Below are 14,256 nucleotides of genomic sequence, written 5' to 3' on the forward strand. Positions count from 1 at the left end.
GAAAGCGACGGCATCCCCGTTCCTTTTTTTTTTTTTTTCCCTCCTCCTCCCACTCCCGAGTCCCGCCCACAAGTTGGAAGCCGCAAGTACCGCCGGGCAAAATGGAGGAGCGGGAGGAGCTGCGCCTTTGCTGGCGTTGCCGTAGGAGCAGATAGCAAGCCTCGGCGCTGCACGGTTCCTTTCCCCTCCGCGTGCAAATGAGCTGCTTCCACCTGCGCTTATCCTGACGGGCGGCCCCCCAGCGCGCGCGCGCGTCTCATTTGCAGAGCGTCGAGAGCGGAGGCTGGTAAGAGCCGGGCTGTTTTGGTTGGATCCGCGGCGGAATAAAAGGAAGGGAAACACTATGGGTCCTCTTCGACCCCGCCTTCGTGCCTCCGTTGTTTTTCATTCTTGTCACAATGGCCTCATCCTACCGGGAACGAAGTGGTCGGGTTCCTTAGAGCCAGGGTCGCCAACCTTGGCGACTTGAACACTTGTGGACTTCAACTCCCAGAATTCCTCAGCCAGCGAAGCTGGCTGGGGAATTCTGGGAGTTGAAGTCCACAAGTGTTCAAGTCGCCAAGGTTGGAGACCCTGCCTTGGGCTAATTCCTGGGTCAACGGGTGCCTTCCCTTTTTGTCAAGGACCTTGCGTTGCCTCTAGTTGCTGTTGAACGGTGATCTGTATTCTTCTGAATGATGGATTAGCAGAAATAAGGTATCTCAAAAGAATGACGGACCATTCATAGTCTGCAGTTCTGTGCATTCATTTCTCGAGCTACCGTACTTTTCTCCCAAACTATAGTGGGGAGGGACTTGTCAGGTTGCTCCTTAGGTTTTTTCTCTCTCTCTCTCTTTTTCCTCTTCAAAATAATAGATAAGTTATTGGAACATTTAAAATCCTTTGGTAAGTAGTATTGAATTTAGGTATGTATACCTTTGCTAACAGTGTTATTTCCCAAATGAACTAGGAATAAAGGGAGGATGGCATGGAGGCACCTGCAGGATAAAATGTGGCAATGCAGTTTCTACCTATTTCATACAAGCTCAGATGTTGCAGCACATATACAAAAGGGCTGGGACTCACATCCTGATCACATGTTGCTTTCGTGCTGATGCCTCTGGGAGCGCTTTGCCCTCCAAAGATAAACGTATGTAGGTAGCAAAGAGTGATAACCAAGTTATCATGAACAAAATGTAAATGCTACATTTAAATTTATTTCCTTTACCCACATTGAAACCTTCCCTGCCAATGTTCGTCATTAAACATATTTCAGACTTACAAAACTTTCTTCATTTTGTCTGAGGTCGGAAAATGCAGGAGTTCCCAACTGAAAACATTCTGAAAACATCCCTTTTGCCAACCTGGCAAGCAAAAACAGATTCATAGTTTTGAAAACAATGTACAAGCTCGTTTATTTCGGACTTCTAATACATTCACCAAAAAAAAAGATGATTCTTTAACGAAGGTCAAGAAATAAATTTAAATTCCCTTATACACATAGACAGACTTCTTCACTGTCTTCTTCTTCATTTTCTTGTCCATTGCCGCCTCCCATTTAAACCACAGAATATATGAAAAATAATATTTGAAGTTTTACCCAGCAACCTCATCCCCCCCCCGCCCCAAAAGAACCTCTCACGTTGATATAATCAATACGGTTAGAGGCATTTCTTTTTCAGGGAAGTACATACAGGTAGTCCTCAACTTACAACAGTTTGTTTACTGACCGTTCAAAGTTACAATGACAGTGAAGAAAAGTGAATTATGTTCTTTTTCACACTTACGACTGTTGTGGCATTCCCATGGTCACATAATCAAAATTCAGCTGCTTGGCAACTGACTCATATTTATGACTGTTGCAGTGTCCTGGGGTCATACGATCACATTTTGTGACCTCTGACAAGCGAAGTAAATGGAGAAGCCAGATTAACTGAACAATTGTGTTACTAACTTAACAACTGCAGTGATTCATTAACTGTGGCAAGAAAGGTCATACAATGGGACAAAACTCACTTAACACGTCAATAACAGAACATTTTGGGCTCAATTGTGGCCATAAGTCAAGGAGTACCTGTATCCACTGGAAGTATTCTTTAGCTAGTATTATCCAGTGTGTGTCAGTAAACATATTTATTCCTTTGTTTTATGTTGGAATAATTGATCTCTTCCATCCTGTTGGCCGCTGTTGTTTTCCAGATATGTTGGTATATTTGATTATATTGCAGAATTAATTAGAATTCTTAGCTCATGGTCTATGTGAATAGGATTAGTATTTCCTTGCATAAATTGAAGGGAATGCAGAAAGTAGGAAGGAAATTTGTTCCCTAAAGATAAACATTGGAAAAAGTGTAACAAAGTGGCACAAAACCTAACCATCTTTTTTCTGCCATAATTGTTTTCATTGTTAAACACTATTATGTTCAGGGTAGGTAAGATTGTTGCGAAATTACCCTGTATATTTTTAATTTGAGGCTTCCTTTTCACATGACATTTTCTTTTTTGTTTCTAGAAAAAATATGAGTGGAGGATTAGCACCAAGCAAAAGCACAGTTTATGTATCTAATTTGCCCTTTTCATTGACAAACAATGACTTATACAGAGTAAGTATACTTTAAAATTAAACATTAGAATTGAATCTATCTAATTGTGTGAATAATCATAGAGCATTTATATTTATATATATTTTGTAAAGAATTTACTTTCCTGTTTTTATATCTAATCTAAACTATATATTTTTCTCTCTTTTCAGATTTTTTCAAAATATGGGAAAGTAGTTAAGTAAGTATAAATATCAAATTGTATGCAGCTTATTCTTTAATGTGTCTAATAACACCAACACCCTCGATTTAACAAGATCTTTTGACATGTGCAATTTTTGTAATAGGATGTCAGAGCGTTTGCAGCGCGACTACCATTATGAGACAACCCAGGAGCAAAACACAGCCCACAGAGACTTAGACATTTAACAGTGGTTTATATACAGCAGTTATATACAGACATATACGTGGTAGGCAAAATACCTTCCAAGAAATCTTTCTTCTTCTTAACTCTACACAAAGAACTTCTGCAATGGATACCGGGCACAAGGAGAGAGGACATGCCCTCTAATGGCTGCCTTTATAGAAACACCTCTTAAAGGGGTAGGACCCATCCCCAGTCTTAAAGGGAAATACTCATGATATTCTGAGTCATTCTTTTTGCATCAGCCTATATTGCATCAGCTTCACTGCTGGTCGACTCTTAAATCCCAAGACCTTAACATAGGATACTAAGACGATGTTACTGCCACTCCTATATGAACTTACTATAAAAATATTTTAGGGGGCATGGATCTTCAAAAGTTCTTATTTTACCATTTCTTGTTATGGTATTTAGTGTGGTATGTTGTAAAAATATAGTGCCATACAAGCAAGAAGACAGTTGTACATGACAAGCAAGGTGTGCTTTTGGCATATATATCCAGATGGAGAGGTAGATACTAGCCAAACGAAAAAAACAGGCACCCCACTACGCAGCAACAAAATTAGAACCCATCACAAGAAATCAGACCATGTGTCGGTAACAGCCAGCCACTCAAACTATCAAACAAGCCAAAAACAGACCATGACTCAGAAGCACCCACATAAACCACTCTAATCCTAATCTGCATCACATGGAGGGTATTTAACTATAGCCCAGCAACAACAGCCAGCCAATCAAACAGTTCGAAATCAGACCATGACTCAGAAATACCCAAACAAACAACGTTCAGACTAATTTGTATCTCATAAAAAACAAGAGGTATTTAAAGACCCGTATTCTGAGACCAGCACAATTCAAAATGCACTGAGGATGTCTCATTGAATTGGGATACAACATTTGCAATAAAATTGCCAGACTCAGAGCTCAGACTAACACCTTAGATACTAGTCAATCAACGAGACACCATGGTAAATAGACAAAGACCAGAGGGCAACAGTGATGATAGATGTGAGTGGTGCCGAGTGACAAACATCAAGAAGAAAAGAGTATGAGAAGCTGGAGAAATACCAGGCCTGAAGGAGGAATTAGAAATGATCTGGAAAGTAAAGGCCAAAAGGGCCTCAGTGACCATGGAGGTCTTCTAGTCCAACCCCCTGCTCAGTCATGAAAACTGATGCCAAACTCTGAGTAGATGTCCTGAGAAAAGGTGTCAGAATAACAGAATAACACTTAGAAGGGACCTTTTTCTTTTTTCATGCCCACCTGGACAGGTAACTGCCTCTTTTTGTCCCAGGTGTCAATCAGGTCTTCTCCCAGGGAGCCTACCCTGACTCTTGAGCTAGAGCATCCCATGGTTCCCCTTCCGATGTAGGGATTCAATTCGTGCCGGCAAATCTTGGGCTTAATAGTGAAACTCTTGCCCCCATCTCAGTTTTTAGACCAAAAAGGGGTCCCGGAGGACTCTGCTGCTCCCCACAGTGAGTATGGGCATTCCTTCCCTGGCCATTTTCCTTTTCCCGCCTCAATTTTTGGACTCACTAAAGTCCAGGAGGACCTCTCCTTGCTTCTCAGAAGTAAGGACCCCTCCTTTTTAGGGCTTTGCTCAGAGACTTCCCAGCTAGTTGCCCCAGTTCAACTCTCTCGTTCACTTTTCCCCTCCACTTTCACACACACTCCCCTTTCCCTTACAGAAGGTCCTGTGCTCTGGCCTGACCCCTCTACTTTTCAGGTTCTGCTTTCTGTGGTTGGAAAAGGCACAGAGGAAGCAAGATCCAGCTGTGATAGGGAGAAGGATCCCCTCACTCACACACACAGAGACATACACACATTTCCCTCATTTTTCTGGGCTATGAAATTAAAATTTAGAGGTACTCACCTTCCTTCCAAGCAGCCTTCGAACTCAACACTCAAACCCCTTTTAAAACCCTTTTCCAAGTAGCCAAGGTCCAGGAAAATTCACCCAGATTCAATGGGTCTGCTGCTGGCAAGGGAGGCTTACCTGGCCAGGTCCATTGGTAAGGTTAGCTTGGAGTCCCATCTTTGGGGTGCCAAATTGTTGGAGGGAATGTCCATCTGGGTTCAGTTCCAAGTGGGAAGAAAGACACTGGAAACATGGAGGCTGCTTGGAAGGACGGTTTAATGGTGAAGCAGAACCACCAGGCACATGTGATTTTCCCACCGCCGCTGCCACTTATCCCTGCTGTCTGGTACGGGCCAAAAACTGAACGTGCGGAAGCTGAAAAACGGAATGCGCGGAGGTCGGAAATGGGGCACGCAGAGGCGGCAATAGGTGGCAGTGGCGATGGGTGGCAGCAGCGGCGATCCCCACCGCCTGGAACAGCTGATCATTGGTATTTCAGGAGGCAGATCCAACTGCCCATCAGCTGCTTGTGCTAAATCAGGCTGCGCTGAAGCTGACCAGGCTGTTTGCTACAAAGAGGCAAATCGTTGGGAGGCAGAGGCCGAAGGGTGGGGGCTGGCGGCTGGGCCGGGCTTCCGAAACATTCGCTCTATAAGACTCCCAGACATTTCTATCTACTTGGGGGGGATTGTGTTTTATAATCTGAAAAATATGGTAATCTATCCATCCATCTGATCTTAAGTCTAAATAGAAAGAATATGCCACTGTTTAATACAATGATCCATAAACTTTCTGAACTTCTGTCACTATTTAACCAGTTTAAGAAGTTATTTTATTGACCATCATTGCCACAGAATAAATCGTGAGTTGAACTGTAAAGTATTATCTGGTCTTGGTCACTTTACATTTTGTGCTCTTCCTTGCACGGCAGGAATGCAAATTTTTTGACATTTCATAAAAGGTTAAACTATCTCCTAGCAGTCCAGCTAGCAAGATCAATGAAGAGGGGATATTGAGAGTTACACTTCACCAATATCCCTACTGCCAAAGTTTCCCTAAGGCTTTGGATATTGTTCTAATTTGGAACAATTAGAAACAATTGTTTTTATATCTAAACTATTTTTGGTTCCTAAAATAAATAAGCTTAGAGAAGATCTTTAGAGGTTTGGGGGGAAATGATCAGAGACAATGGCCAATATAAATTGCATTTTTTTCACACACATCAGTTCTGAAACCAAATTCAGCTAATAGATTATTTGGTGTCTGCTATCTAAGACTTTAAATAGGCCTACAACTGTCATAGTTCGCAATCACATCCTGAACTACATTGAATATGGTATGTATGCTGAAGTTTTCCAAGTCCAAAATACTTGGAGTGCCAAGGATCTTTATGGACAGAGGTATTAGGCAGTAAACAGGCTGGTTTTTATATCAATAAAATCTCGGTCCTATTACATTCCAGCAATGCTAGGTTGAACAACTGGAATAAGAATCTGTCAAACAGATTTAGAATTTTAATAAGCAATACCGTTACGGATTTTTATTTTAAGCTTATTTTAGAGGAAAAACTGAAAGCATGTTTTTATGAGAAAGAATAAGAGAATACTGCTCTGATAGTACACTTGTTGATCTTAGTCTTATGCATACATTTGTAATGTGGAGTTCACAAATAGGACATGAATAATAGGACATGATTTATTGTTTTGTCTCTCTTTTTAGAAACACTTTTCATATATCATGATTCTCAATAAAGGCTATTCTTTGAGTTTAATGTAGTAACCTTTTCTCTAATGTCCCTTATTGAAAATTATTTGAGTTTCATTAGTAGTTTTTATGGATGTTCTCATGCTGTGTTTATTTTGATAGTTGCCCTTTTTCTGGAATTTGAAATGAATGAAAACCAGTATGGGCAACCTGAAAAACTTTCCTCTCTGTTTGTAATAGTACGTGAACATATTAATATTTTTTTTTCAGAGTTACAATTATGAAAGACAAAGACACACGAAGAAGTAAAGGTGTTGCATTTATTTTGTTCTTGGATAAAGAGTCAGCACAGAACTGTTCTCGGGCACTTAATAATAAACAAGTAAGTGACAAGGGTATGTTATTAAGTAAGTTTTGAGATATTCTGAAAACTAAAATTGTATTTTTTTTTTTTAGCTATTTGGAAGAGTAATAAAAGCAAGTATCGCTATTGATAATGGAAGAGCTGCAGAATTCATCCGAAGGAGAAATTACTATGACAAGTCAAAATGTTACGAATGTGGAGTGAGTAAATGTTGATGTCCCAACAAAATATTTGTTTTGCCATGTTCTTATGCTAATGCCATCCACTGAAACTACATACCAATGGTTATCAATTGGTACAGTCAGTTAAGATAATTTTTTTAAACTATATACAATGCTACATTTTCCAAGAGTAATTATAAATGAATAGAACTCTACTGTTTACAAGGTAAATTTATGAAGAAGTAAAAAGTAATATTCTCCAAGTTCACCTTGTTCAATAGTATTTGCTTTCTCTTAAGGAAATAGGACATTTAAGTTATGCGTGTCCTAAAAACATGCTAGGAGAACGTGAACCTCCCAAAAAGAAAGATAAAAAGAAAAGGAAAAAAGTAATTGAACAAGAAGAAATGTGAGTAAAATATGCACAACACATATTCCCATTCTCACGTACTGATTTAAGTGCCTGTTCTGTACAATTCAATGTATGTGGGTTTTCCCGTTTCCTTTGTGCTGTTCAGAGAAGAAGAAGAAAGTGAAGATGAGGGTGAAGATCCGGCTCTTGACAGTCTCAGTCAAGCTATAGCTTTCCAGGTACTAACATAAATATTTATTGCATTATTCTCTTCTTTTTAAAGCAAATTAAGGGCTTCAGAACTTGCATTTAATGATTGTTCTAATGTCTTCTTTCGTATAATAATCGCTAAGATTCTTATAAGAGGTTTTATACATTCAGCTGAATGTGTCTCTGTATAGATATAGATATAGATATAGATATAGATATAGATATATATATATATATATATAGTATATCATGATTCGTAATATACTTGATTTCTAAGAAAATGGATACACTTTTATAAATACGCTCTTTCTCCTCTCAGGCCACCAATTGATATACGTTGTTATTTGCTTCTATTTACAGCTGAATTAAGCCTATTGAGTTTTCCCCTTTGGTTTTAAATAATGGCAATTAGTTAAAAATTAATTAGGGTTTTTGGAACATGGTTCCACGTAGTGTTTTGAGAAATGCAGGTAGTCCTCAAGTTATGAATGCCCATTCCATTTGTAACCTGATGATTCATGAGGGTGAATCTCGTACCTTGAATGGGATCACTCACTCCTTTCGCCCATGTATTTGCTAATTGAATGCAAGGCTCGTTAAGTGCACACGAGGTATTTCAGAGTGGGGAAGGCCATGGAGGGGCCTAGTGACGGAACAGGCCAACTGCTAAGAGCACCCAAGGCCTCCCCAATCCACTGAAATACCTCACGCTCCGCCACAGTTGCTTTCCCCCTCACCCAACCTGCCACACCGGGTCACTTACCTTGTGAAGATCTAACAAGCAGTCTACTCTCCAGCCTCTCAGCTGTGTGCGCCCCTCTGCAGTTCCGTTCAGGTCTCCGCAGGCCTTGCCTGGCAGGTTGCTGACTGAAATGGACGGCAGACCCATCCCTCAGAAGCTCAATTTCGGCCAGCAACATCCGGGACGAATGTTGCAGAGCCTTTACAGTTGTTTGCAAGGGCGAACAACTGCCGTGGTATTGGAAGATTCGCAGTTTTGGCATTTGTTTGCAAGTGCTAGGGAGCGCTTATCACATAACTTTGAATGTTTGCCAAGGGAATTCTCGTAACTCAGGGATTACTTGTATGTTCAAAATATTAATTAAGATAGTAAACCAGTATCTCTAAAGTGTTCATGGGATAAAATGGAGCAGATTTTCAGAGGTAGGAACGTGACTGAAAGACAACCTACCTTCTGTTTAGGAGGGAGAACTCTTTTTGGTATAAGCTTTATTGATTATGAATTATGGCAAAATGTTTATTTCTTACTTTTTGAGTTTCTTATTTAATATGAAATCTGATTTAATTATCAAGTAATAGTCATGGTTTCATACACAGACTAGAGTCATATATCACAAGGATATATGAATGTACTACGAACAGTATATATCCGTGATGGCAAACCTATGGCATGCGTGCCATAGGTGGGGTGCAGAGCTATTTGTGTGGGCATGCGAGCCACATGCACGTGCCTCCCAGCTGATTTTAGGCGCATTTGAGGCCGTTTTCGCCCTCCCGGAGGCTCAAGGGAAGCCTCTGCAGCCTTTGGAGGCTGAAAAGGGGGCCTGTTTTATCACTTCCGGTATTTCGGGAGGCGAAAACAGCCTCCCTTGGGCTCCAGAGGCCCTCCGGATGCTGAAAATGGGCACTTCTGGTATTTCCGGAAGGCCCGTTTTTCGGCCTCCTGTGGCTGCAGAGGCTTCTCTCAAGCCTCCGAGAGGGCGAAAACGGCCTCAAACGGGCTGAAAATCAGCTGTGCATGTGCAGTGCAGGTAAGGGGGGTGTTGCGTGCACATGAGCAGGGAGGACGAGGCGCATTGCATTGTGGGTGCCGGCACACGCACATGCTGTTACGCACGTGCACACTTTCAGCACACCACAACCAAAAGGTTCGCCATCACTGGTATATATGATCCTGTGCACATTGGCCATGTGTGTGGGATTAAGGGATGAGCACATATGAACATATATCACAAGGACACATGTACATACACCACAAGGAACTATATTGGAAGTTCATTGTTTAGGGTATTGTTTCTGCTTGATTTTTTTTCAGCTTGGTTGTTTACACAGGGTATTAATCCCTGCTTAAGAATGGCTTGCATGGTTAGGACGCTGGCTTGACAAGCAGCAAGTTCATGTTTGAGACCTGACCAGTGCTCTCCTAGGGCAAGATGATCTCCTGTCCTTTGCTCCAGCTCCCGCTGAGGACGTGAAATGAGCCCCCAACTGGGTATCCCCTGGGCAACAATAATGTCACCAGCTGATCCTTTCAACCTGGAAGCACTTTGATGCCTCCAACCTCCATGCAATGAAAGTTTCTGCTTATCTGGCTGTTGGTTGCAGGAAAAAAAAATGTGATAGTTCTGTTTCCTTCAGCTTTTTTATTGTCTCCTTTGAATGGTGTGTAAATGTGCCTATTGGTGGCTGATGTCAAGAGTGCCAAACTTCCAAGAATTCCCTAGCTTTGAGGAATTTTGTTTGGTCTAGTATGCTCACAGTTTCCTAGCTGAGTCTCTTTCTGCGTTAAGGAGTTTTTATCGTATCTTCTGACTGCTAGTTGGTGCTCACGGATATGGTCTCCTGACGTTTTGCCTTTCTTGTTAGTCCTACACAGTGACTGTTACAGTCCTTACAATATATGCTGTAGGTAAGTCCTGTTCTTTGTCCTTGGGCTACTAGGCCATCTGGTTGACTTACGACATTTTGGAGGGCTTTAGTTAGTTTCGTAGGTTATGGTGATGCTGGGTGTTTGTAATAATCTGCAGGTTGTTTCTGAGATATTTTGATGTGTAGCAATATTATCCTTGTCGTAGCTTGTGTTGGTAATGCTATCACAGTGGGGTGAGGAGTCCGGTTTTTTTTTTCCTTTTCAATAGAGTTGAATGGGTATCCATTTTATCGGAAGATGAAGAGGCAGTATTTTTTCTTTTTTAGTGTTCTGGGTTGCTGGAATGCATTTGTGCTCATTTGAAAAATGTTTTTACACAGTTCCTGTTGTGAGGCTTGGTAATGTGTGTTACTTCGGTAATGGAGCAGTTGGATAGTACGGGGTGTTTTGAATAGATGTGTATTTCTAATTTGTGGCCATTTCTTTTACTGATCAGGATTGTCGAGGCAGAGTAACGTTTGGTTTCATGTTCCTTGATTAAGTTATTTTCTGCTTGATTGATATCTGCTGTTAATCCCTGCTTATCTGGCCTTGATAGGTAGTCCTTGATTTACAATCATAATTGATCCCAAACAGAATCAGTTGTTAAATTATCATGCTTCCCCGATTTATTTATTGAACTAATTGCTCTGTTTCAAAGCTAATTGCCCCATTTCAAAATGCCCCGTTTGCAAGCAGACAAAGCTTCCGGTCTCCCTCTGGGCAAAAAGTACGCAGTGGAGCTAGGCGGAAGCAGAGACATGGGACTGGGAGGCAGGTGATCCCCATGCACCACCCGCTCTGTCCGCGCATCAAAATCACCTGCCTCCCCCATGCCTCTGCCTGCTACTGCACAAGCCTCCCGTGCGCCAGGCAGCCGTGCAGCACATCCAGATCACCTGTCTTTCCTCTGCCTCTGTTGTCCGACTTACCTGCATGGCGCCATGGGGCCGGCGGGCTGCAGCTGCTGCCAGACACTGTCGGTGTGCCGCCTCCTGTGCTAGCCATGCCTATCCCCTGAGCTTATTTGTGCGGTAGGGCTTAAATTAGGCCCACCCCAAAATATCAGGCTAGGGCTTATTTTCAGGGAAACACACTAATAACATGGTTAAGTCCCCATTGATTTTGCTTGTCAGAAGGTTGCAAAAGGTGATCACATGACCCAGGACACTAAAACCATCATAAACGTAAATCAGTTGTCAAGCATCCAAATATAAATCACATGACCAGTGGTCATAAGTGTGAAAAATGGTTGTAAGTCACTTTTTCGCTGTCATCGTAATTTCTAATGGTCAGTAAATGAACTGTTGTAAATTGAGGATTACATGTACCAGAGCCAATGTGTTCTTACCTTTTGTTTCCTCCTTAGCTTTTATATTGTTTCTTTTGAGTGGTATATAAATGTGGTTTATCCCTATGTACCGTGTTTCTCATAAAATAAGGTCGGGTCTTATTTTCTTTGAGCCTCGAAAAAACGGCTAGGACGTCTTTTCGGGGTGACTTAATTCCCCCCCTTGCATCCTCAGGGAGGCGGGTGGGTGGCGGCGGCATGGATGTTGGCCTCAGTGGGGTGCCCACTGCTGCTGCTTCCTCTTGGAGTGTCCTCTTCCGTTTGGAGCTACCGCCGCCGCATTTGGAGTGTCACCGCTGCATTTGGTGCTCCAAATGTGGCGGCAGCAGCTCCAAATGCAGCGGCGACGCTCCAATCAGAAGAGGACACTCCAAGAGGAAGCATAGGTGGTGGGTGCCCCGCCAAGGCTGACATCCACACCGCCGCCGCCCACCCGCTGACCTGGCCGGCAGCACCATATCCGGGTCTGCAGCAAAGGTACTTGGCGGGAGTAGGGAGTTCTCTGTGCTCTGCCATGATCGGCCATTAGGAGCAGCTGGTGGCGAGGCATGGCTGCCCGCACGGCGCTCCTAACAGCAAGGCCCCCCCGCCCTTCCCCCCATTTTACATGTTTTAAAATAGGCGTAAATTTGGTGGGAGGGGCTTAATTTCATTTTATGCCTAAAAAATATGCTGGGCCTTCCTATTTGGGGGGTGGGGCGTATTGTTGGAGAAACACGGTATGTATTGATGGCATATTTGTCTGAGTGTCAAGGCTCCAGGAATTCCCTAGTAAATTCCCTTTATCTTGGTCTAGGATGCGGTTTTCCGGCTGAAGCTATAGTTAAATCTGTCCATGTTTTGTGAGATTAAGGAGTATTGTGTTGTATATATTATTCATAGTACAGATAGGTATACACACACACACACACACATTTATTTTTGTGTATGTGTAGTAAAGAGATTAAGGATTAGTAAGGAGATTAAGGATTAACATGAGAGGCAATCAAGCAGAAAATTATACCGTATAAAGAACTACTGGAATAAACAAGCAAGCAGGAAACAATATCCTAATTAAGAAACTTTCTACATCTCCACCATCAATAGCAAGGCAAGCAGATCCCACCCATCATTCAAGTAGCACTGGTGGTATTATCGAATCTGGAAAGGAAAGATTTGCCACCAAAAAGTCAAGAGAGCACTTAGATTCCACAGTTCAACCCTGAGCTACCTATATTTCTCTTCTATTGATATCATGTATCACACAAGATAAGAACACATCTTCCTTACCGCATCCTTACCATTCTCTATGATGATGATGTGCGTCCATCGTGTTCGAAGACTACCTTGACGTCTAACAGGTTGTGGGCTGTCCATGGTGTGTCTGCAGGTGGCTGGTAAGGCCTATACGGCCATGGAATGTTCTGCCACATGTTGGGTAGAACATGTAGATGGTTGCAGCATTTGTAGCTCTGGTTTTGCAGAGTGCTCGCTTCTCTTGTGCTGTGGTGGTTCTTCACCACTTTCTATAGAAGGATGGTTGAAAGCATCTTGTCGTATGGTCTTACTGTTACGGACGGAAGGTTGTGTAGAGAGTGGTGAGGACGGCAGAAAAGATTATTGGATGCTTGCTCCTTCTATTCAGGACGTGGCATATAAGCGCTGCTTGACCAGGGTTCGCAATATTGTCAGCGATGCTACACATTCTCTCCGTGATCAGTTTTCTTTGTTATCTTCTGGGAGGAGGCTTCATGGTATCCAAAGCAGAACAACTAGATTGTATAATAACATTGTATCACTCTGAAGATTCTTTTTTTCTGCTACGTATTCAAAATGGGTTGATGTGCGTGTGTGTATTCATATGTATAGCGTATGTGTATGTGTATATATTTATTTTCTTTTGAGAGCGAGCATCAGAATTTCACTTTTTAATGTGTGCCAGTGTGTTCACAGAAAAAAGTGACAATAAAGATCCCATCTCATCTCATCCCAACCCATCCTATCATGGTGTGACTTATGTGCAGCCACTGTGATTTGGTTCACTGTTATCTGTGAACATAGCCACAAACACTATGATAAACCAGTTAAAAGACAATATTCTAACTCATGATGAGTTGAGGAAAGAAGGCACTGTTGTTGTTTTGTCTTTCCTTTAATAAATACTTTGTAATTTAACCCATCGGATAGTACGGCTCAAAATAATAAAAATTACAGGGATGAAGCAAACCAACTGCGCCTCTCAATTTTGGAGAGAGTGTGTTACAGAATTTAATATAATTTTGTTTCCCGTTTTTGCTTTATGCAATTACCTCGCAGCAAGCCAAAATTGAAGAAGAACAGCAAAGTTCAATTCAAAATGCTGGTGAGGCCTCCACGTCTGATTCAAGACGACCACGCATCAAAAAAAGTGCATATTTCAGTGATGAGGAAGAACTTAGTGACTGATACGAATACTATGTAAATATACTTTATGAAATAAGATTACTGTTGTTAACTGTGATCTCACTCTTGTAATTAAAATGTAACTTGAAAGCACTAAACGTCTATAGTATTATGTTCATTTCATACTGTTATTTCAGTTGTTATATTCTTTAAAATTTGTCATTTATATAGCATTCCATCTGATTGACTGCAGATAACATACATGAGCAACTAAAACTAAAATATATTTGAAAAATTAA

The 14,256-nt window shown here is 41.7% G+C and overlaps 1 protein-coding gene across 2 annotated transcripts; it reads left to right on the forward strand.

Annotated features, from left to right (window-relative positions):
• Positions 1 to 23: 23 nt before the first annotated feature.
• On the forward strand, positions 24 to 14,115 carry ZCRB1 (zinc finger CCHC-type and RNA binding motif containing 1). 2 transcript variants are annotated; one of them, XM_087933981.1, is made up of 9 exons: positions 49 to 286; positions 950 to 1,129; positions 2,492 to 2,582; positions 2,732 to 2,760; positions 6,779 to 6,890; positions 6,965 to 7,072; positions 7,333 to 7,442; positions 7,552 to 7,624; positions 13,892 to 14,115. In XM_087933981.1, the coding sequence occupies exons 3-9, from the start codon at positions 2,499 to 2,501 to the stop codon at positions 14,018 to 14,020; spliced, it is 645 nt and encodes a 214-aa protein (XP_087790107.1). In that variant the 5' UTR covers positions 49 to 286; positions 950 to 1,129; positions 2,492 to 2,498; the 3' UTR covers positions 14,021 to 14,115. The 2 variants fall into 2 exon arrangements, with proteins under 2 accessions (XP_087790106.1, XP_087790107.1); XM_087933980.1 differs by lacking the exon at positions 950 to 1,129 and having other exon boundaries at positions 24 to 286.
• The last annotated feature ends 141 nt before the right edge of the window (positions 14,116 to 14,256 follow it).

This window comes from Pseudonaja textilis, chromosome 5, assembly GCF_049901715.1.
Source record: "Pseudonaja textilis isolate UNSWEBS1 chromosome 5, rPseTex1.2, whole genome shotgun sequence".
NCBI classification, from domain to species: domain Eukaryota; kingdom Metazoa; phylum Chordata; class Lepidosauria; order Squamata; family Elapidae; genus Pseudonaja; species Pseudonaja textilis.

Bases quoted from the DNA above. Each gene is read 5' to 3' on its own strand.
- ZCRB1 (XM_087933980.1), top strand. From the start codon at position 2,499: ATGAGTGGAGGATTAGCACCAAGCAAAAGCACAGTTTATGTATCTAAT. The intron at 2,583-2,731 runs GTAAGTATACTT...CTCTCTTTTCAG, and splicing joins CAAACAATGACTTATACAGA to ATTTTTTCAAAATATGGGAA. The intron at 6,891-6,964 runs GTAAGTGACAAG...TTTTTTTTTTAG, and splicing joins GGGCACTTAATAATAAACAA to CTATTTGGAAGAGTAATAAA.